A 22893-nucleotide genomic window follows, 5' to 3' on the forward strand; every position below is an offset into this window, starting at 1 on the left:
CCTGTCTACAAGCCATACTTTCTTCCTTTTACAAATCTTTTGAGTTTTCCTTCACATCCACCCCCCAGATCTGCCACTATAGTCTTGAAAAGCATACCTGAATTTTCTGATCTAGCAATGGAAGAGTGTAGTGCAACGCATACATGCAACAGTCTATCACCTGGCTCCTACAGTAAGATCCACTGTGTCTCATGTTTGTAAGGTACTTGAAGGGCTGCAGCTGTTAGGCTGCCCACCCCATGAGAAATTTCATTAACAGTTCAGAAATATGCATGTTTTAAGAAGCAGTGTGACACGATTGTTTTAGATTAGCTGTGTTTGACTGTCAGGAATGTGCTGTACTGTTGGCTTCTGCCAATGAACTTTGTCTATCTATGGTATCTCGGTAACAGTGACCACATCTGGATCTTTCTTTTCACAATCAGTAAAACAATCGTACAATCAGAACCACAGCTTTTCAATGTAGCATGTGCTGCACAGTATTTTTAATGTTGTTTCAGTGAACTTTTTGCATATTGAATTATCTGAACTTGTTTTATTTGATTTTGCTTGGGTTTATCACACATTGCATCAAACATAGTATGGCAACATCAGCTGAAGGTCCTCTTCCCATTCATTTGTTTGGTTGTTTAAAGCTCTATGTAGGCAGCTATACAGCAGAACCTTGGCAGAGTAAGCTGAAAAAGATAAACTGAACACCAACACATTTACCATGTGTGTTTTATAGATAAGGTTAAAAAAAAATGAGCCATAAACCTGGATGGTATCTGCAAGATAGACATGTACTATCCAATAAGACGTTTTGGAGGCAGGGTGTGGCTGGCTAAATTGTCGCTCCTCCCACTGTTCTGTGCTGTTTCCCAGTTTCAGAGGGAAAAACACAGGCTTGAACGTTGAGGATGAGTCATAACCTCTCTTCTGCTACTGACTCACTTGCGAGTTAGAGGTAAGTCCTTCTACCTTATGCCTGAAGTGCTCTGCCCAAAGGACAGCGAGAAGCTGCTGTTGTACACTGGTGCTGTGGAAAGTTACGCAATGTTTTCTCAGATGAGAAGTGGAGATATTGATACCCACATTATTATTATGTAATGCAATATGGAGTTTGTGTACACTAAATGGAATGTTTACTTGACTTCTTCCAGGCATAGCACATTTTTTTTTCCATTATATCATGGAAAAGCTTAAAGAAATATTCTCTTCTACCAAGGAACATCTTAGTTTACTGAAATACTTAAAAATGATTGTGTTTCTTGTCAGAAAAATATAAACCTGAAACAGCATTTCTTATTAGTTGCGTCACACTTACCTTTCACACTAACAGTGACCATTAATAAAGCTAAACTGTGATGGCTTTTGCAATAGAGGAGGCCCCGAAGTGGGTGGTGTCTCAAAGGAAATGGCTCCTTCTCAGGTATTTACGCCGTATGATCATTCTGTGAGTGCTGCAGGGAAATGCTCAGCTTAAATAAGAGAACTTCTAATATCTGATCACATTATTTGGTGCTTATGATATTAAAAGCAATATCCGTCTGTTCTCTTTTCAGGGAAGTGGTTGAGTCACTATCCTTGAATGTGTTTTAAAATCTGTCTAGATGTGGATCTCAGGGACGTGACTTAGCAGAGGGTTGTTAGGGTAGTATGGTTAGGTTGCAGTTGGACTTTGTGATCTTGAAGGTCTTTTTCCACCTAAGCAATTCTGTGATTCCATGTTAGGATGCAGCCAAGTTTATAACTTGTCTATTATAAAATTTTAATTCCCAATTCCAGCTTCCCACATGGTTCCTGTTTGTACACTGCGATGGAACGCAGCAGTAAAGCATCTTTGCTAAACCGTGTTAAATTTTCCATGTTGCAAAGAAATTACAGGTTAAAGGTGAACACACAGAAAGCTGTAGTAGGGTGTGCAGAGTAAAGCACTGTGCATATGGGTACAGCGGTGCACATGAGCAGTTATGGCAGCACTCCATAGTGTGGGCAGCAGCAAAGCATGAGGCAGCCAAACCAATCGGTGTAATGGCAAAGAAATGCGTGGAGAAACACAGGTAAGGCTGTTCGGCAGGTACTAGCGGAAGGAGTGGTTTGCACTGTGGGTTATTACAGTTGAAAAATACTCGTCCTGTCCTTCCTCCTCGCACAGCCGTGCCGTGCTGCGGACGGGGGACCGGGACAGGTCCGGGCGGGCAGCAGAGGCCCGCAGCCGTTCCCCTGAGCAGACTGCCTGCTTTCAGAGGCGCGTCGGGGTGAAGGCAAACAGCAACCGCAGCGCCCAACTTCTGAGGCAGTGACTGCACCGTGAGAAGTGCTTCAGCCAAACCCTACAGCTGCAAGCCCTGTCCAGGCATGAAAGCCTTCCTTTCAGGGTTTTTTTTTTTTTTTTTTTTTTCCTTCGTTTCTCCCTATTTCTGCCTGACGACTTTCGGCCTCCCGGGGACTTCCCGTGGCGGGAGGCCCGGCTGGGGGCGGGGGGCGGCGGGACCTGAACAGCGGCCGCCCCGAGCAGCGCTCGCCGTCAGCCGGAGTGGGATGTTTCAACGTCCGGAAATGATGGCAAAGCAGTGACTGCGGCGGCGGGGGGCGAGTGCGGGTGCGTGAGTGCACGCGTGTGCCTGGGGGGGGGGTGGGACTGCGGCCGCCGGGGGAGCGGGGGCGCGGAGGAAGGCCGGGCGGAGCGGGAGGAAATACGGAGGTAGGGCGCGCCGCGTGGGGCCCCGCGTCCCGCGGCTGTCGGCCCAACGCCGCCCGCGGCCGCCGCCGCCGCCCCCCGGTCCCGCGGGTGTCGCCGCGTGGGGCGGGCGGCGCGCCCGGCCGCGAAGTTGCCGCCGCTCCGCCGCTGTCCCTCCGCGCTCCCTCGCCCCGTGCCGTGAGTTTTCTGCGTAGAACACTCTAACGAATCCTTTCGCGCGCTTGTTCCTGCAGGGCGACGTGTTAGTTCGGCTCTGCGCTGCTCGGTGAGAGCTGGCAGATGTCCCAAGTGAGGGAACCTCTTCCTCCGGGGCCTGACGGGCCAGAACGGGCTCCGAGCGACAGCAGCGCTTTGATCTCGCTCCCTCGAGGTGAGACGCTTTAAAGTTTCTCGGTAATTGTTGCGCCTTTTATTTGAATGATGCGTTTACTGATTCGTTATGTGGGTTTTAACCCCTTGCCGCTCCTTCGTCCCCGGCCTCTCCTTGGTGTACCTCTGTAACACTTTCACTGCCCCGCCTTTATTCTTTTAGCCAGAGATAGCCTATGTAAAAACAAACAAACAAACAAAAAAAAAAAATGCAAAACAGAGGAAGAAATAAAGGATGCACTGATGTCAGCGCTGCTTTTCAGTTCTTGAAAAACTGCAGTCATTGAGAGGCAGATGCTGCTCCTAAAAACCGCCTTCTCGTTGCTCAGCTTTGGCGCTTGCTTTTCAGAGCTCTTTGCCAAGCTACTCCTCAGCCCTGCAGTGAGCTGAGAAGGGCAGTCCTGGTCCAGCATTGCTGCGCAGGTGGGAGGGCACTCGCCTGTTTCTCCTCTTAGTTTACTGTGGTGCTGTGCCTAATGCCTGTTCAGAGACTGGCCACTTGTTTTGTGTTTACTGCTAGAGCGTTCTTTAGAAGCATGTTCATCACAGTGAGAAGTCCTTCAAACTGTGTGCAGTTTGCACTTGCATGAAGTATATTGATGCTCTGATCACCTTCGTGTAGAGGAGTTTGACAAGGTGTACTGTAGGTTGTCCTCAAAGCAAGGCAGTGTGTTTGCCTGCTGAGTTCTGGCCTGTGAAGATGAGACTTATTTCTTTTCTTGCATTTACAGCTTCAGCTTTGTTTTTCGGAGTTCTGACAGCAGTTTTCTGCCTCTGAAGAACAGACAAATAAGGTTGTTCAAAGGCTGTGACTTTATACATAAGAGGTTAACTTAGCAGAGCCTGGTAACTCAGTTGTGCAACAGCGGATTAAAGATGCAGCCTCTGCTTTTGTAACATGGAAAATCAATAGCTGTGTGAAATCAAAGTTGAAGACTCGTTTGAGAAACCAGAAAGTATCTGTAGCAAAGTTAAAAAAAAAAAAAAAACCTGGCAGGGAGACATATTAAATTGGCTTATACTTATCTTATTGTTTTGTTGTTTTTTTTTTTTTGTCCTGGAGAATGACTCATAACTTCTAAACAGTAAAAAAAATAATAAAAGAAGATTAGATACAGAAGATCAGATGGAACAGAGCTCTTAGAATCATATTTTGGACAGAAGAAATGGTATTTGTGATATGTGTTTATTTTCCATGTGTTGCTTTTCCCTGTCATATGATCTAATGGCCACTCTGGTTAAAAGCATTGTGTAGGCCATACATCAGAATTAGGGGAGTTTCAAGCCAGTGAGCTTACTAACCTGGAAAGCCTCCTTCTTCTTACAGTTCCAATCTGAATTGTATTTTTACTATGAAACAAAGTTGTGTTTGATTCCATTTCCGTAAGGTTTTCAATACCTGCTCTTCTTTTTATATGGAAGGTATGGAGAAGAACAGTGGTCTCCACACAGACAAGTTCTGTGCAGAGCCTGAAATACACGGCTGCTGCTCAGAGCTGTCAAAGTGAAAGGTTGTAGAGTGACTTTTTCGGGGATCGCTAAGGTACAAACAAGTGAATGTGTTGATTCAGGTTTGCTCACCAGCCACACCTCAAGGCACGTGATCAGTTTTAAGGGGCATGCATCGTTCACAGAAAGACAAAGAGAGTTTTTATTTTTCACTCAAGTCAGCATTCAAACATGCTTTTTTAATTTTTTTTTTCTAGTGAACTTAGATTTAAGGCTAACTGTGGATATTTGTTGCTTTTTTCAAGTCTAATTCTGTTGGGGAAATGGGGGTGGAAAGAGGAAGAGGTGAGTTCATAACATTTCCAGTCTATATTCCAGCATTTCTGTTGTCAGCTTTGCAGTGTGTGGTTACAGGGTAAGGTAGTTGAGATATTCCAGGACTGAAGATCTCAGATAATATATCTGGAGCTTTCAGCACCCTCCAGGACTTTCTGTACCAACCCACAGGATGCATAAAGTACACTGACTTCTGTAGAATTTGGAGATAGTTATAAAAGCTGTGGCTGAAATTCACATTATTTCTGGAAATGGGCTGGAGTGTAATAAGTTGAAAGAAATTAATTTTCTTGGAATCACCTCCTAATAGATTAATTGATGAGCCCCTACACTTATGAGATTTGCGTCCACCTTGGAATAAAAATTCTTTAATCAGAAAAAAATGATTTACATATAACAAGATTCTAAGCACATCCTAATGAGCAAGGATTTCTGATTGGTAGCAACATACTTTAACATGCATTCTATACTTATTTACCTGTTGTAGATATCTTGCTTCCTGAGGATGAACTTCCATTCTCTTCTGAAGTTCTGTGAAGTGTCATAAAAAAATACAAATTTCAAGGTGCTCCTTTTAGTTTGGTCTCATAAATACTAAGGTGCTGAAGCGTAATTGTTCTCTTTCGTTGTTGTTCTCTTTCATTTTATTCAGTCAGATAATGCACTGGAACAGGTTGCCCAGAGAGGTTGTGGATGCCTCCTCCCTGGAGGCATTCAAGGCAAGGCTGGATGTGGCTCTGGGCAGCCTGCTCTAGTGGTTGTTGACCTTGCCCATGGCAGGGGGGTTGAAACTCAATATTTGAAGTCCTTTTCAACCCAGGCCATTCTGTGGTTCGATGATAAAAAGAAAAGGAACTGTACCTGAACTGTAAATACTCAGCAAATAGTTATGCTACAATGTAAAGGGAACAAACAAACAAAAGAACTAAAATAGTAAGGTTTGTGGGGATGGTTAAAATTCTGGGTTGAGATTCAGCTTGGCCAACAGATGTGACATTCTTTTCTTTGCTTTAAGCAGTATGCTCTCTCATCCTCTCAGCTGTCACTGTTCTTCCTTGCTAGTTCATTTTTATTTAATGCATACATAAATGTTTGTGAGATTCTTGGGCTTTGCCCCTCCATACTTAGCATGCTGTGAGAGATAGATGATGAGATGGTGCTGTCTTTTTTGGCAGTATCAATACTCAGTTTCAGTCTTCAAACCGTTATTTGTGTGAATAGTCTTCTGCTGAAAGAGAATGAAAGTTTTAACCTAATTTCTGCAAACACTGGGTTCATGTTTTGCCATGTTCTTGCAAAAGTGTAAGTCTTGTTGTGCGCTGTTGTTCAAGATCTTGCTCACATCATCTCTTCTCTTCTGGGCTTCTTAGGCCTTGGAATCCAAGTATGACTACTCCTACCTGTGTGCAGTACAGTGTAGTCAAGAATGCATAGTGTCATGTCTATACCAGTTTAATTTGGCAGTGATCAGGTATTTTCGGCATTGGCAAGTGTCAGAATAGTTCAGCATCCCTAAACAAGGAATTTTCACTTTGTGACCAGCGGCCTTTCTGCTTTAAGGAGAATGTTTTACATATTAGAGGTCACACTATGATTATTGCTTGGGCTATGGGTAGACTTCTTCCATTAAATCCTCTGCATTTGAATAAACCAGAGAGTGCAAGAGAGAGCTTTCAACAGACGTGTAACTATATTTTTGAAATCAAGCCACATTTTAGAAAATGCAGGATTATCACCTATAACGTATTTGGAATACTTTTACCTTTGTCTGTTAACTAACTGAATAGAATAACAAGTGAGTAGTCAATAATTTCAGAATTTGGAAGCAGTGTAAATAAATGAAAAAAAAAACTGATGATCACACTTAGAAATTTTTAATAGCCATTTAGATGGTGGAAATCCACTGGATTTCTGTACTGGGTGATGTGGTGTGTATGAGCAGTTCTAGTAGAAATACTCTCAGATTCTACAAGTGGCTTTCCCTGTTGCTGAGTGGAGATGCAGTTATGGTTTGGTGTCCAAAGAAACCATACACAGCAACATCAGTTCATTAAGAAAACCGTACAAACACTGTGCTCTTCTTCAACAGTGTGATTCAAACCCCTTAGTATTTTGTGTCTTCAACTGTTTTCATGATCCGGGAGCACTACAGCACTAGGTAAGGTGAGATGACAGAAAAGTCACTGTGGGAATGTCTGCAAATTCTTGAAGCAGCACCTATTACTGTCACTGTGACTGTTGGGCATTACTAGCAGTGCCCCAATGTTATGAGTAATAGATTTTTGTTTTAATGGTAAAGTGATATACTCAAATTGCTCAAACTTATGAATGGCTTGCCCTATTCGAATTTCCACTTAATCTGAAGAGAGTTTAGTGAATCTGTGTTAATTAGTTTTATAGATTTCTGTCAGCAGTAAAGCGTTTATTAAATGTTACTAACTACAATAACTAAAACTTCCAGAAGTGTCTGACTCTAGCTAGTCATAATAATAGACTTCTGCTTTCAGTTTCATGTGCATGCAGTTCCAGTAAAGTGATTCATGTCTACATGGGTGTGATGAGCTTGTATTTCACAGAGCTGACTGTTAAGGTCTTGCATCAAATTTTAAATATTTTTGTTCCATCTCATAGGCAAGTTTTATACTGCAAGCATTCTTCTCAAATTCAATTTCAGACCATCAGAAGTTAGTCTTTCTTTTACTTAAAACGCTTGATTTCCCTTCCTACTAATTAGCACCCAGCAATGAGTGTGTCTGTGTTAGTATTTTCATTTGGATCAGCAGTGCTGTTTTGAACTGAACCTTTTGTTCACCCCTACTTTGATTTGCTTTCTGAAGTGATCTTGGGGAGTGACTTGGCCTGGATTCCCTTTGAACTAAATAATCTGGAAGATGAACTGCAGGAATGTGCCTAATGCACCGCAGCCAAGAAATAGTCTTAAGACTAGAATGCTTGTCCAAAGTACATAGATTGCTCCAAAAGTAATGCCTCCGATTGCTTTCTGAGTGTACAACAAAGAATACAGTGACTCTATTTGATACAGAAAAGGCTCAGCTAAAAAACGCTGTCTTTCAACATAGTCACCAGTATTAGCCTTGCATTTTCACCATTGATGAACAAGGGCCTGCATGCTGCGCTCCTAAAAATCTGCATCAGCAATGGTGACCCATTGTCAGTGTCACCTCTGCTGGAGCACACTACCCACTGCCTCATTGTGCTCACATACACTGGTCTCCATAAACATTCAGCAAGCATTGGCTAATATCAGTGGATACAATTTTTTCCACATGCAGGTGTTCATTGATACACTTTTTCTTCCTATACCCATGTATGACACCATTTTGTCAGACTGCCCCTCTGCTGATATTTGTCACACAGCAACACTGTAGAGCAGCGTTAGTGGGAAGGTTCAACCTCTGCTGCCCTACCACCAACAGTCAGACATTGGGGGCCCATATAATAAAATAGGAGGCCTTACTTTTGGAGCATCCCTCATACATCCCAGCGGTGTCATATCTAGCTGACCAGGTAAGCTTTACCTTGTGCTTTCATCATTTTTCTGCCCTTACATAATGAAAGCATTGAGTTGCTCCCATTTCTGCATTCTTCATGGTGGTCAAGCTTTGCAAGTCCGTTCTGCTTGTTTTTGTCTCCTTGATGAGAATGATGTACTCAGGTTTCCAGAAGTCTTTCCCGGAAGCTGCTTTTACTTTATTTGGTACTGCCTGCCATATTGTTGGTGAACAGAAAATGAGTGCCATAACAGGAAATCCTTTAGTTATGACAGCTGGGATTTTAAACTTCTTTTATCTACTGTGTCCCTGTGTCAATATATGAACTCTGAACCAGTTTCTGAAGTCCGGTTTGTCATGTTGGAGGTCATACAGCTTTTTGTAAGAGATGGCTATGTCAGTTTATGGTTTTATGTGTCATCTAATGAATAGAAATCAGCTGCCTGTGACAGTATGAGGTTGCCCAACTCACTCTGTGTGGGAACTTCATTTCATTCTTTCGCATTTTGGGTTGGATACTATGTAGTTCCTGTACTTTAAGGAATAAAGTAATATATAACTTCTTGTTATAACTGTGTTTGAACTCATTGGAACACCCTTCTTTGTAAACTCAAGAGAGGTTAGATAATTTGAGTTAGCTAGAAACCAAAGATACAAATGAACAAGCAGTTAAAGAAGAAGTGGTTGTTTGTCAAAGACTTGAGTTCTCTGAGGCGTGTCCTTCAAATGCACATCCTTTACTTGTCTTTTTTTATATTTTCTGTCAATTTGCATGCTAATTAAACCAAAATAGAACTTAAAAATCAATGTTGCAGTCATTTGCAACTGTAAATACAAAGATTTATTCCATGAAATACATTTGTATTGCTGTGTAATTCTGCAAGCAAATATAAAAGATTGCGGTACAGTGAGTTATTGTAGTATGAAACTGATTTATATACTCTTTAAGCTAATAATTCCAAATAATTTGGAAGTAGGAATTCACTTTGTTCACTTACTTCATGAAACAGTCATTTTTTGATGTGGATAAAGTTTTTCATCTTAATACTCGTCCATAACATAGATATAATTTAGATTGTTAATTGTCCCAATTCTTTACTTGGCCTCCGTGCTGCTTCTTTTCCTTATTTAAACCTTACATTTGCATTATTTCCTGCACAAGTACAGTTTGTGCCCATGCTTATCTTCAGGATAAATCACAGAGTGATTTGTATTGCTGTCAAACCCACAGGGCTTTTGGCTAGGAACTCCTCAGCTCAGAGGTTGCTGCTTGTCTAGAGGAGGTACATAGCCATCCAGGTTGCTGATCGGAGGGCTGAGCATATCAGTAGAACCATGTATTTGGGTAAAGTAGGCTGTGTTGCCTTTATGACATGACCTAGAGTAACTTGGCAGTGGTTTTGAGGAGAGATTGTATTTCTCAGCACAGCCAGACTCAGAACATAATGATTCTTTTCCTTCCATTATTTGAACTGTTAGGAAGAGCATCTGGTTTTCTTCTTGGCTGTCAGTTTTGAAGGTTAGTCACTGGAGAATGGAAGAGTGTACTAGATGAAGCAGAAGCTAACATACCAAATAAATATTACATAAAATTTCTTAAGGCTAAGCTTAATTAAAGCAGAGAAGTGTTACAAATTTATTTAAAAATACAGTGGAAAAATGACATGCTTGACTGTGGCAATATCCAGCCATTAGTACTGGTGTTGCAGCAGATTTTATTAACCCTCCTCTGCCACAAGCATGGCACATCAGAGAAGACTGAGGTCTTTATGTGGATTTTTATTAGTCTCATGAATGCATTACCTTTCATAAAGTACCCATAACTATTTTTACACACTTCAACCAAAAAATAATGACATCAACAAAATACAGATTCAAGAGTGTTCTTGAGGCTGTTTTCATGTGTGATTAGTTGTTGATATCAAGATGAATAAAAATAAAAAGAGAAATACTATGATCCCATCATCAGCTGTTTCTTGTGAGGGAATATTAAGAAATTACTTCATACTAAAATTTAGACCTGCTCTAAATTTTTTCAAGAAAAATATCAATTAGGACACCACTGTTTGTTTATTTTCAGTGTTCTGCACATCAGTTTTTTAGTAGTGTGAACATAAAAAAATATTCAATACACACTGCACTAAAGCCCCATTGCACCAATTCTGTCTGAGATGGAGGTAGGTTTCTTCATAGCAGCCTCTGGTGCTTTGTTTTAGATTTCTGACTGAAACAGCATTGATTACACACTTGGTTTGGGTGTTGCTGAGCTGTGCTTGCACAGCATGTCCCTCAGTTACATGGTGAGAGGCTGGTGGTGGGCAAGAGGCTGGAGGGGACACAGCTGGAACAGCTGAGCTGAACTGACAGTACCATCCATCCTCTCATGCTCAGCAGCAAGAACTGAGGTTTTTTGGGAGGAGGCATCTGTTGCTTGGAAACTTGTGGGAGGTGGTGAGTGATACCTTCGTATCACTCACTTCTGATTTGTTTTTCTTCTTCTCACCTTCACTTATTTATCAGCCAGTATATTGTGACCCACTGGTTTCCTCACTTTTGCTCTTCCTGCTCTCTCCCCTATGCCCCACCTGCAAGGGAAGGAGGAGCAGCTGTGTGATGCTTAGCTCTGACACACCACATCCCTGTGGCAGCATCTGTCAGGAGTTTGGTTTCTCTGGTGGGTGATGAAGAAGTGGAAAGTAAAATATCAAATAAATACTTTAATGTCACTGGTGCAATTTTCAAGTTATTGTTAGGAACATTCACGGGGAGGAAGATTTAATATGAGTTCAATAAATCAAAGAATATTCACTCAATTCATGTTAATTGCTGAAAATATCCTATCAAAATTGCTATTCAGTTGCAGTTTTTTTCTTTGTTTCTTAATAGTGCTTTTCTTAAGTGATAATAGCGTTTACAGAGTTTTGACTGGCTATTTATCATATCCAGCTAGAACAATAAAAAGTAAACATGGAAAACACAAATAAAATCTGTAAAGAAAAGATGTTTGTACTGAATGGAAAACAAGCAGAGGAATGAAAACTAAATTCCTGTCAATAAATGATATTTTGGTTGCATTCTGCACTCCTTCAATTTTTGTTGGTAAAAATGTAATCTAGAACACCAGTGGTCCCTAAAATGCTAATACTAATCTTTCCTTACAGTTGTTCATTGTTTACTACATCAAATAGTAGGGTTCTACAAACTTGTATCCTGTACAAGAGAATTGTATACAGCAGCTATCCTGTTTTGTACTCCAGCTGCAGGGTAGATATTGTTGTAATCTTAAGTGTTGTTACTGCAGTAAAATAGTTTAAGAGCAAAATCTCTTAAAATAGCTCCTTTAAGCTTACTCTGTATGAAAAGGAGATTGTACTGTGCTTGCAGTTCTTTATACTAGCTCTCTCCAGGACACTACTTATTTTCGTTCAGCTATTTCAGGGCACTTTTCAAACACTTTTAAGATACATTTGCACCTAATGCCCAACTGCATAGAGAAAATTGTTATACTTCAGTACAGTCATATTTGTGTCTGATAGATATCTGGGATAAATAATTTGAGACTGAAGTCTGTGAAAGGACTTCAAGAAAATCTGTGTTTGGTTTTGGTTTTGGAGAGGATGAGTGTCTAGGTGAAGTTAGGTTGTAAAGGACAAGATGCAAAATTCATTGAAGTCAGTTAATATCTTCCCAATCAGTGAGGTAACATTACATCAATCCCAGTGTAACTTTTCATCTCAGGATGGACTCGGGGAAATATTGACAAGGTATTGAGGAAACAGTGATATGAGGGAGCACTGGGAGATAAGTAACATAGGTAGCAGGCTCAGATATTTCAGAGGTGGAAAATAATAGGAGCAGCAGTGCTCGAAGGCACATGCTACTATACATACAATATGGCATATATTATTTTGAGTGATGTTCAATGGCTCAGTTTAATAGGATGGATAACAAAGGAAGAAAGTTAGGATTTAAAATCAAACTACTATTGGTTACATAAAGAAACTAACCTTCAATATGTCAGAGTAGAAATAAGTGATTTTTCTGCGTCTCAGAACCAGAACAATTGCTTTAGTAGCGGATATGAAATCATTACAGTGTCATAAATGTAACATATATAAATAAATTTAACTACATATGTATATAGTTTATAAACAGGTTCTAGTTCAAAAAAAAAGATCTGTTTTCAACACTTGCTCTTTTACTTCAGTTTTACAGCAGACATTGCATCTTATACATGTACGGAAAAGTGGTACACACTGAAAGTGATATAAGCTAATAATCTATGACTGAGTAATTACCAAAGTAACTGGAGATTTGGAAATATTTCCTTGAATGCTAGTAAAAAGTACCTTTAAATGTTAACAGCAGCGAATATGAAAGCTGTCACTCACCTTGGCTTGAGAACCTAAAGGTCATCTAAACAAAAATATCTGCTATCTTTAAGAATTTATTCTCTGAAAATGTCCCTGCATCTTGTATATGCCTGAAGACAGAAAATAATTTTTTTCCTTACAGGCTATTGAATACAATCACTAATTCACAATCTAGTTTTTTAGTGAAGAATCTGGAATAGTGTTAAAATAAATTTCATTGTAGTCATAATTGACGTTTCAAAAATATTTGTCTTTAGTCATAAATTGTATTATAAATAATGAAAAACAGACTTCTGTGGAATTTCTGTAGCTTTTATATGGCAGAGGCACATGCATGTAGGCAAAAAGTAATGTTTTTTTATGTGTGACATTCAAATTGTTATCTGAAAACGTCATGGAAAGTAACTGAACATAAACTCAATTTTTGTTGTTACAAAAGATGCTGACTTATTTTGTGTGACTAAACAAATGGTGACAGAAAGACTTCTTCAAAGGGGAGAACGTTTTCATCTGATTAAGAAAACAAAAATTTATTAAGAATTGTATCTAAAGAAAATATATGAGATGTTAATAAAAGTTAAACTGTATGTTCTCTAGTTTTTAACATTCAAATATGAGATTTGCTCACCTGAAAGAAAAATACCAAAGAAACTAATAACCTCACATTTCTTTTGACTTAGAAAAAACTGACCAACAGAATACTGCAACAGGAGATAAAGACATAAACCAGCCTTCCAGTAACCAAAGTATACAACCAGAGATACAAGAGCAGTCTGTCTGGGGAAATCGCACTGATGGTGATCTCATCAGAAGTAAGTATTTCAGAACAAATTGCTGCCATTTAGGCTTGCTTTAGTCGTGTAAAGGGGATACTGCCTGTTGACTCCCTTAAATGTGTGTCAAATGCAATTGTTTTGCAACTGTAATGCATGTCTGAGAATTTATTTCCTGGAATGACTTCTTTCAGCATCTCTAAGCAGCAATTTGAAATAAGGGTGTGAAGTGTGTGGTGTAGTATAATATATAACTCTATAGGGTTGGTATTTTAACTCTTATTTTTATATTCTTATGGTGAGACCTGTATCATTTGGTAGGCATGTGAGCTGCGGTGTGCAGCCGTGCTCAGTGTCGTCACCTCAGGTTTCTCCGGTTATACATTTCAGTGGTAAACCATGTTGAAAGCAGTTTCTTCCAGATACAACGAGTCAGATGTAATTTTATAAGGAATCTTTAAATCTTTAGGTAGCTATTCTTCTCAAAGGTAGAAATGCTGTATGACAAAGTTTTAGATCTGAAGTATTGATAAGATTATGGGGTTTTTTTAGGTGGATTTTTTTTTTCAGTTGCTTTCTATTTTACAAGCCCACATTCTTAGTTAATCTCTTAGGTGCTTCGAATCATAAAAAGTGTGGGATTATTCCCTTTTTTCTCTCTTGAGGATCATGTGTTGTCCAAAAGATAATCTACAATTGCACTCTCCTGGGGTGAAAATATTTTGGTTGCCCGAGCTAAAGCTACTTTAAAATTCTGTGAATTCTTGAACATGGATGTTGAAGGGAGAGGCAACATGAAAAATTCTTCTTAATTATAGGGTGTATTCTGGAAGCAAATGGGCTGAAAGCAGAGTGGTGCTTCAGATCCTGGTCTGAGATCGCTGTCAGACCACATGCTTCAGTCTTTCTTTACACTGCACATGTACTCCACTGCTCACAGCGAGAGAAATTCTTATTTTTTAAGCCCACTGTGGTCTTAATTGTTCATTTTCTCTAGAGTTATAGATTTTAGTTTTATTTCAGTCTATTTGATCAGCTTCTCCTGACCTTTGTCTTAGCTTTTGAACTTCTTCGCAGATTTGCGATAATCAGATTTTTTTCAAAATAATGAGTTGTGAATAACTACCAGACTAATGACAAATACCTACATCCCCAGAACTTGAACGTAGCACTATCAGATAAAAATTTGACAATTTAAAAAATAATTCTTCACAGGCAATAAGGAATTGTTTTAACGTGATTTGGGAGTTCCCTTAATCCCCATGGGTTTGGGCCTGATGCAGGCAATTGGTAGGTGTTTTTGTTGAGAACATGGGAAGGTAGGTAAGGTATTGGTTACTTTTGGAGTGTTCTTACTCTAATTGCCTTTTCATTCTTACCACACGTTTGGGAAAGTAAATTTATATGGCTGTAGTTCAACAGCATGCCTGAACTATGGAAGGAAGAACCAAGGACAGTAGTATGGTGGTGCTGTGGATGCAGGGCCATGTATTGGCTGCACTGGGGAACTGTGTAAATTTGCCATTGTGTGGTAGAATTTGCAGCAGATTTTTCAAGTCCCTGACGGTGAAGGAAGTATAAAGTGGCATAACAGTTAGGTGCAGCTGTATGTCTCTGTGACAGGAAGCTTATCTGCTTCTGAATTAAAAAAAAATAGTTAAAAAAAAGCTAGATATGTGATAAAATTCAGAGGTAGTTTTCTGCTCAGTGCATAAATGTTCCCTTCTTGGAGTTCTTCCTGGTGTAACTTCACTGAAAGCAAATTTAGGTGAAAGCTGGAAGTTTCTGTAACTCCTTGTCTTGATAATTGTTTTATATAATAGTGGCTTTATTAAGAGTTTCAGTAAATGTTGTGACACACCTCTTGCTGTTTCAAATTTACGTTTTTTTTTAACCTTTAGTGTTCCTGTCAGCAAAGTCTTATAGAAAGAAGGAAAAAACAAAAACAAGGAAATTAATGCAGTTTGCTTTCTTTTCTTTTCTTTTTTTTTTTTTTTTTTTTGTCTGTGTCTATGAGTAGGGAAGTCGAAACTGAGGAACTGGGACAATGAGGGGTATCTCTTGTAGCATGCAGAAGGTCTACAAATTAATCTGTGTGGTAACTAAAATTTGAACAATAGAAGAAGTAGAACAAAGAGAAGTTTGTTTATCATAGACACTGCTTAAGTGCTTCATTTTAAATAACTGGTGATGCAGCTTAGAATGACTTTTATTTGACCAAGTCTCTTATCTCACTAGAATAAATTTTGTTGAATATTGCATATGGGAAGAAACTTGAGGTTCGGAATAAACAGAGTATTCAAGACTGTTTTAAAACTGTTCCTTTAAATTGTTTTGGACAGGACACAGTTCAGTTTTCTCAAGGATTAAGCAACTATTCACCACTATCCTAGTGATTTGATTTCTTTTTTTCCCATACACATTATTTTCCTGCCCCACAGCTGATATTTAATCCATTAGTGTTAGTTAGTTTTCACTTTATAAATGATTCCAGCATTTAATTTCCAAGGTTCTCCTTGTTTGCAGCTGTTTTATCCTGCTGTTATATGGAAGTGGATTAATCAGTCAGTTTTACTGGCACGCCAACAACGAAGTCCAGTGTTAGAGACTCTAATGACTTCATTATGTATGATTTCTTATTTGCACTTGTAAACTCGGTTTACCGGGCAACATCAATAAGCTAAAATGCTGCACTTGTTTTCCACACTAAAATACTTTCAGTTCACTTTTACTTCCCAGTCCCTTTCTCAAGCCACTTTTAAAAAGGTTTTTAGATTATGAGATTTCCCCCCAGATTACCCCTTCCATAATCTCCTTTGGAGAATCACTTATCCCCAGAATCAAAACTTTTGTAATACTCTGGTCAAATGGCTAATCTTGGGAAAGTATAATGTATTTATTTAACCAAGGAATTAATCGGTTTTGAAAGGCGCTTGAGTCATGATTGATGAGTAGTAACTTCCAGCACAACCCTGTGCTTCAAAGGGCTACTGTATACTGACATGTAAACAGGGAGAAATAAATAAGATGTAAATGTTTATATTATCTTCCAGTATTAATTGTTAATGCTTTTCATAACTGTCGCTGGAACACTGCAGTCAGTTGGAGAAGGATTGGGGGAGAACCACAAATATCTTAGGAATGGCTGAAAACATGCCTTATTGTGGAAAAACTCCTGGAGTTCAGTCAGTTCAGTATTAGCAAGGAATGAGTTAGAATAATAGAATCACAGATCCTTAGAGTTGCAAGGGATCTCTGAAGGCCATCTAGTCGAACTCCTGTGCAAAGAGCAGAGACACCACAACTTTATCAGGTTGCCTGGGGCCTAATCCAGCCTTGCCTTGAAGGTCTACATGCATGGGTCATCAACCACAACAGTAGGTAACCTGTTTCAGTGCCTCACCACCCTCGCTGTAAAAGATTTTTTTCTCATATCTAACCAAAGTCTACCCTCTGTAAGCTTGAAGCCATTTCCCCTTGTTTTATCACCACAGACCTTGCTAAAGAGTCTGTCCCCTTCTTTCTTGTAGCTCCCCTTTAGATAATGAAAGGGCACTATCAGATCATCACCTCCAGGCTTTTGTGGACACGCTCCAACAGGTCTGTGTCTCAGACTTCCTTAGTGTGTAAGAAGCATGATGCCACGATGAACAGAAATCTGGTAAGATTGGTAAATCCAGTAAATTCTCCAGCTGTAGCAGGTAAGAACAGCAAAGGGAGAACTAGATTGAATATCTGGAAGTTCATTTATACTGGAAATAAGGCGCATTTATTTATTTTAAATTAACTGCCAGATATTCCTTAGATGCCTTAATTTGACTTTGGGAAGTGATCGTTGCTTTTCAGATCCTTCAGTTGTAGAGAGTCTCTTTTCCAGTGTAGTACCCCAAACTGGAATAACTTTAGATTTTTCATATGTTTTTTTTTTATTTTATTTCTTCAGAGCAGTGCTTCAACCTATTCCATACCCTTCACAAATGCAAGCATAGTTTGTGTTAAGACTGTGGAGGTCTTGTTTTATAAAAGAGCTTAGACTTTCATAGCTCTGTCAGCTTTTTCTTTGTTTTCAGCAACGTGTTTTAAATATCTGCAAACACCATCTTCTTATTTTCATTTTATGATCTAGTGGTCTTTACTGGAGACATTCTGCTTTTGTTATCACTCGCCTTTGACAAGTGAGAAAAAGTGAATATTAAACCACATAGCAGCATAACCATTGTCAACAGGAATGAAGCCATAGGAGTTCTTGCTGCTCTGCATTACCACAGTGACCTCCTTTGTTCTTTAGAAAACATAATTTTGTTCTTAAAGAAAAAAAAAAAAGTGGTAAAGGTGAATTTCAGAATGTTTACTCAAAAGTTTTACAGAGGGTAGAGGGTAGGTAATTGGCAATGTGCTCTGTTATGTAAGGGAAGGAATGCTTAGGAGAGAAGAAAATGCCAGTGCCAACACTATTTGCTTGTGAGGATTTAATCTCCTTTCTGGTTCTCATGCAGGACCTTAGCTATGTGATATTTAAGAAAACAAAAAACATCTACCATAGATTCAAATTGTCATGAATAATTGATTAATAATAATCCAATTCTCAAGATTAAATACCTAAAATATGCCCATGTTTTACAGACAGAAAGGTCATTGCTATCCATCATTTCCTAGCTTCAATTGCCTTTCTCCTTCAGGAAGCAGCCTCCCGATAAGAGTGGTTCTTTAGGGAAAGAGATGCTTCATTCAGCTCTGTGGGAATTAAACAATTTTGCATGCTCTTGTGCTCACTCTTCTATTTAGTACTTTCTTGCATTTTGTTTTATTGAAATTTATCGATTTTTTAAATATATTTTTATTTTATATATTTTACATTGACTTTTTAATTTATAATAGCTATTTATTTAATTATAATGCCTGGAGATTCCCTTTTCCTACTGGCTAAGTGGGTGATTTCCATAGTTTAAATTGTGCCAGCTTGGTATTGGGACAGTTTTTGCAAACAAGTAGATACTTTATTGTTAGAGCTGTTCTTTCCACATGATAATCGCACAAAAGTACCTTTTTCTTGGATAATTCATAGAGCACAGTCATCTTAGAGTTATTGTGATTTCAGATGACTGTGTTCATTCTGCCAAAAAAATAGTACCAATTCTTGAGATAACTTAAATGGCTCTTTTCAAAGTTAGAAAGTATGACACATACAGACTTCTTTCATTGTAACCGAGCGAGTGAGTATAAAAGTTACATGGAATAGATATAAATGGAAATTATTCAAAATATCTTGCTGAGTCTGAAGGGTGTATTCTTTTACTTCAAGAAGTGGTTGCATAATGTTCCCTATATACGCAGGTATTTGCTTCATCTGGCTGTGAAGAAGTGTTGGGGGGGGGGGAGAGGCTGGGCTGTGAATGAACAGGACTTCAATCAATTCAACACTGACGTACAGGAATGCAGTATTTGATATTGTCATCTGAAAAAAAAAAATAAAGACAAGTCTTTGAGAAATCTGGCTTGTAGAAGCTAATGCAGCGTGAAGCACACCTCCATACAAACTGCCCTTCCAGAGAGATTTTGTAATCCATTCTCTAGCAAACAGCTGTCCCATGTCACTCTCCTCCTGACCTGGCTGATCTCTTACTGCTTCTGTTCAAAAATTCCTCAAATGGTTACTCTCATGGTTATCAATAAGCTAGATGTTTTATTTTTTATTATTTATTATTACTAATTATTTATTACTGTTCATTTTTTATTCCAACATGCTGTAGTAGGATGATAAGCAGTATATGCATTTTTTGAAAAATTTCTTTCAAGGTAAGTAAATAAAATGTTGTGTGTCAACAAATGCCTCTAGAACACACAGGAGGGATAAGGCCTGTGCAAGACCTTTGGATTGAATTTGCTTTGAAGATGCAGATGGAATTTCTGGGATGACTTGACTCAGACAAGAAAGTTCTGTATCCACGAAATTTTATACCTCCTTGTTACACAACCATAGAATTTTCATTTAATTGTCATTAAATACCGTTCTAGTCAGAAAGACTCGGTTACAGCCTTTGTAATGTCAGACTGGGTCTTCAGTGTTTCTGAAGCCATTGGTAATCTGAATGTCACTGATGACAGTGTTCGTAGGATGCAGAGGGTTTCCATGTAGCCTGTGCTCTTTGACTCTATGTTGAATGTTTTAAAGCTGTGCAGTTAATGATGGACTGTGACTAGTAAGGAATTAGTATACTCTGTGGTGATTGCATGTGGAAAAATAAAACTTTTGCTTTTGTTGATGAGTTTATAGAATAGTTGTTAAACTTGAGTGAGAACTTTACACTGCACCAGGTGGCCATGTGATTGATGCAGGTATTCTGCATATCTGGTAGACAGAATTACCTGGAGTCTTTCATTTTTTGTTCTATCTTTCTTCTGCCTCTGAGAACATCATCTGAATATATGGTCTGATGCTGGAGAGATTTGGATGGCGGTAATCATTAGTGCCAGACAAAGGTGAAGTTCTTTAAGTAATGTAAAGATGATTGTGCTTGCTGTGTTTTAGCCTGAAGTAAATTGTATTTTAATTTCAGAATGTTTTCATTTGTTGTATCGGTACTGTCTCAGAATCAATGTGCTGTTGTGCCTCAGTGGATAGTAATACTTATTCTTTTTTGTGATCAGCTCCTCATATAGGGAAAAAAATACTATATATTTGTAGTGGTTCCTTAAAGAGGAAAAATAATAAAACTCTTGAGTGGGTTCTGCATGAAATGTTACACTACAAAACCAATGAGTCAGTGTAGGTTCATTTTGCAATTTTCAGTAATAACGGTATTTGGTTAGCCAGTTTTAGCAAAAAAACACCAAATTACAAAGTGCATGTAAGTATCGTCATACACGTTGTACTTTTAGGAACCTGTTTTCTTCTGAAATGTCTTGAAAGTAAACCATGGCAAAAAGTCTGTTGATTTTTTTTCTTTTGTGCTTTATTTTTGATACCATGTGTGGATCACTTGGAATAAAATTATATACCTAAAAAATAGTAGTATACATAAAAATTCTGAAATTAATTTTTCAAAATTTAGAGAGACAAACTAGTTTCTAATCATTTGAATGCTGTATTTACTGAAATAAAAGGAAAAGATGAAGAGGGACTTGAGGTCACATCACAAGGCTTGGCTAAGTAATTATGGTTAAATATTTTTCTTCTTTAAATAGCGATGCGAAGGAAAGTGGGATCTGAATACTACTTAATTACTCTGCATTCTGGTAATATCTACACCTCCCACAAGTACCCTTTCCCTGAAGGTATTTTTGTAAAGGACAAGGAAAAACAGGCCTGTGGCCTATTTGCATGTTGTGGTGGTTTTCTGCTTTCCCTTAAAAAAAAATCATGACCCAGACCCAAAGGATCCTTTTGAAAAACATTCAAATGTCAAACAGCTGTGGTCACTCAGTCTATTTCTAATATTGGTTTTGTTAACTCATTATACTAGTGAGGTATGCTTCCAGAAATACTGAGGTTTGATTTGAGGAAATGATGAAATATTTGCCACCTGAGCCTTAACTATTCATAAATGAGCTGTAGTGTGTTGGCACGTAGGAAATATAGTTTTCTTTTGGTGACTTCTCCCAAAATTTGTGATCACGAATGCAAACCAACAGCGTTCTAGCAGCATTCTAGCACAAGAGTTTTCAAATGCCAAGTTCTGTATCGGGGCATGTGGAAATATGAGACATAAATTTTACTTGAGAACTTGCCTCCCTCAGTGTCCGTGTAGAATCTTGTTTGTCATGTTTTTACTTTAATCTAAAACTGTAGATTCTGTGAAACATGCTTAGAGAAAATAGTAAGATTGAGCAGTCTCAATATTAAACAGCAGAATTTCAAGTATGAAACTATTTCCTGATGCAGAGATTCCTCAAGTTTGAGTTTTATTGATTTATGGCTCAGACTTACGGTTGTATAATGTTTGCATAAAATGTTATGAAGTTTGCTTTTGAGACAAGTCAAGTAAAGCAAACTGTTAAGCAAGCCTATAAAATATGTGTCCTGTGAGTCAGATTTGACCTTTAGGGCAAGTTTTTGCCCCAGGGAGACGGTGCATGCCATTTTCCTGTTCCTTGGCAGTGTGGGAGTAAGCTTGCCTTCATGTATGGTAGCTCCAAAATACATCTTTCTTGAAAAGACCTCTAAGGTGGTTAGAAGGCACTCCTCTTTATTAGGATAGATGCATATCTTGACTGCAATTCTGTAAGTTGCAAGTTAAAATAAAATTCATATTTTAACAGAAGAGCAATTTTAACAGAAGAGGTTTGTGTGATGACCACAGTTGGCTGTAAGAGCAGTTAAACTGGAGAACATTTTTTAGGTCTTCTGTATATATTTGTGAATAATACTCGTTATGCTTGAATTTCAAAGTCAAGGAAAATGTTATGTTTTGATGAGACGATTTGAGATCATCCTGACTGGGACGGTTTGTCTGAGTGATCAAACAGAGTTTTTTGTGGAAGCAATATAAAATAAAGATATTCAAATGATAAGGCAGGATACAGTGCTAAGTTTGGATAATGCACATGTAGCTTTCATATAAATTGTTCTATTAAATTATGCCAGCTTATTTAACAATTCAGTATTCACTTTGTAACTGTTAACTTCTTAATAAACATATTTCCCTCCCTAAAATATATGCTGATATTAGTATATTCCCACTTTGTAGTGACAGTACTTAGCACTGTATTTGTAGTGTAAAATCAATATTGAGAAATATTTTTACATGGAAATAGGCCTTTCATTGGAACTATATACAGATCACTCCAGAAAGTCTTTTGTAGTGTACCTTCATGTGTCTGAAGTAATCGTAAAATTCTTCCCCATGTTTCATAACCATCTTCATCACAGCTATTCTGTAAACTGTTCTGTGCAGGCTCAAGACTTGGAAACTTTAATCCAGTGTGAGTTTTATATTTAAAACAAAGAAGACAGTGTTTAACTTCAAAAAGATGTGGAAGGAAAAACGTTAACACACAAAGGAGAAATTTCAAGGGAGGAATTTTGTTAGTGGCTACTAATTTTGTTCTCTGCTCTAATTTCTTTTGTTGATTGTCTGCCATTCTGTTTGCTTGGTTTTCTAGTTCTTGTATGTATGTTAGTGTTCTACCTAAGGAATCTTCTCCCTATAATTTAATTGATAAACTCAGTTTTTATTTTAAATATTCTCTTTTGTTTGTTAGTTTTGGCCATTTGAGTATTATTTATACACCTTTTAATTTAATTTTAAACATTCCTTGTAGCGTTTCCCCACTTCTTTATCTGTTACAGTAACACAAGTGTAAGCAGTGACAGAGAGTCGTTTGTAGAGGGTGGCTGGAAAACTGTTTAAAGCGCTTCAGTATGAAGACCTGTTAACTTCAACTTGGTGTGTTAACAT

The 22893-nt window shown here is 38.4% G+C and overlaps 1 protein-coding gene across 2 annotated transcripts in view; it reads left to right on the forward strand.

Moving 5' to 3' along the window:
- The first annotated feature begins 858 nt into the window (after positions 1–858).
- MDFIC (MyoD family inhibitor domain containing) overlaps positions 859–22893 on the forward strand; it is a 49520-nt gene continuing 27485 nt past the window's right edge. The window contains exons 1-4 of one of the 2 annotated variants that reach the window (XM_065743476.1): positions 859–946; positions 2138–2584; positions 2917–3053; positions 13403–13534. In XM_065743476.1, coding sequence (XP_065599548.1) covers positions 2963–3053; positions 13403–13534 — 223 coding nt within the window. In that variant the 5' untranslated portion in view covers positions 859–946; positions 2138–2584; positions 2917–2962. The remainder of the gene's footprint in view (positions 947–2137; positions 2585–2916; positions 3054–13402; positions 13535–22893) is intronic. The other variant, XM_065743475.1, reaches the window with a different exon arrangement.

This window comes from Cyrtonyx montezumae, unplaced genomic scaffold (genome assembly GCF_038088225.1).
Source record: "Cyrtonyx montezumae isolate F1298 unplaced genomic scaffold, pur_monq_1.0 scaffold_3, whole genome shotgun sequence".
Lineage (NCBI taxonomy): Eukaryota > Metazoa > Chordata > Aves > Galliformes > Odontophoridae > Cyrtonyx > Cyrtonyx montezumae.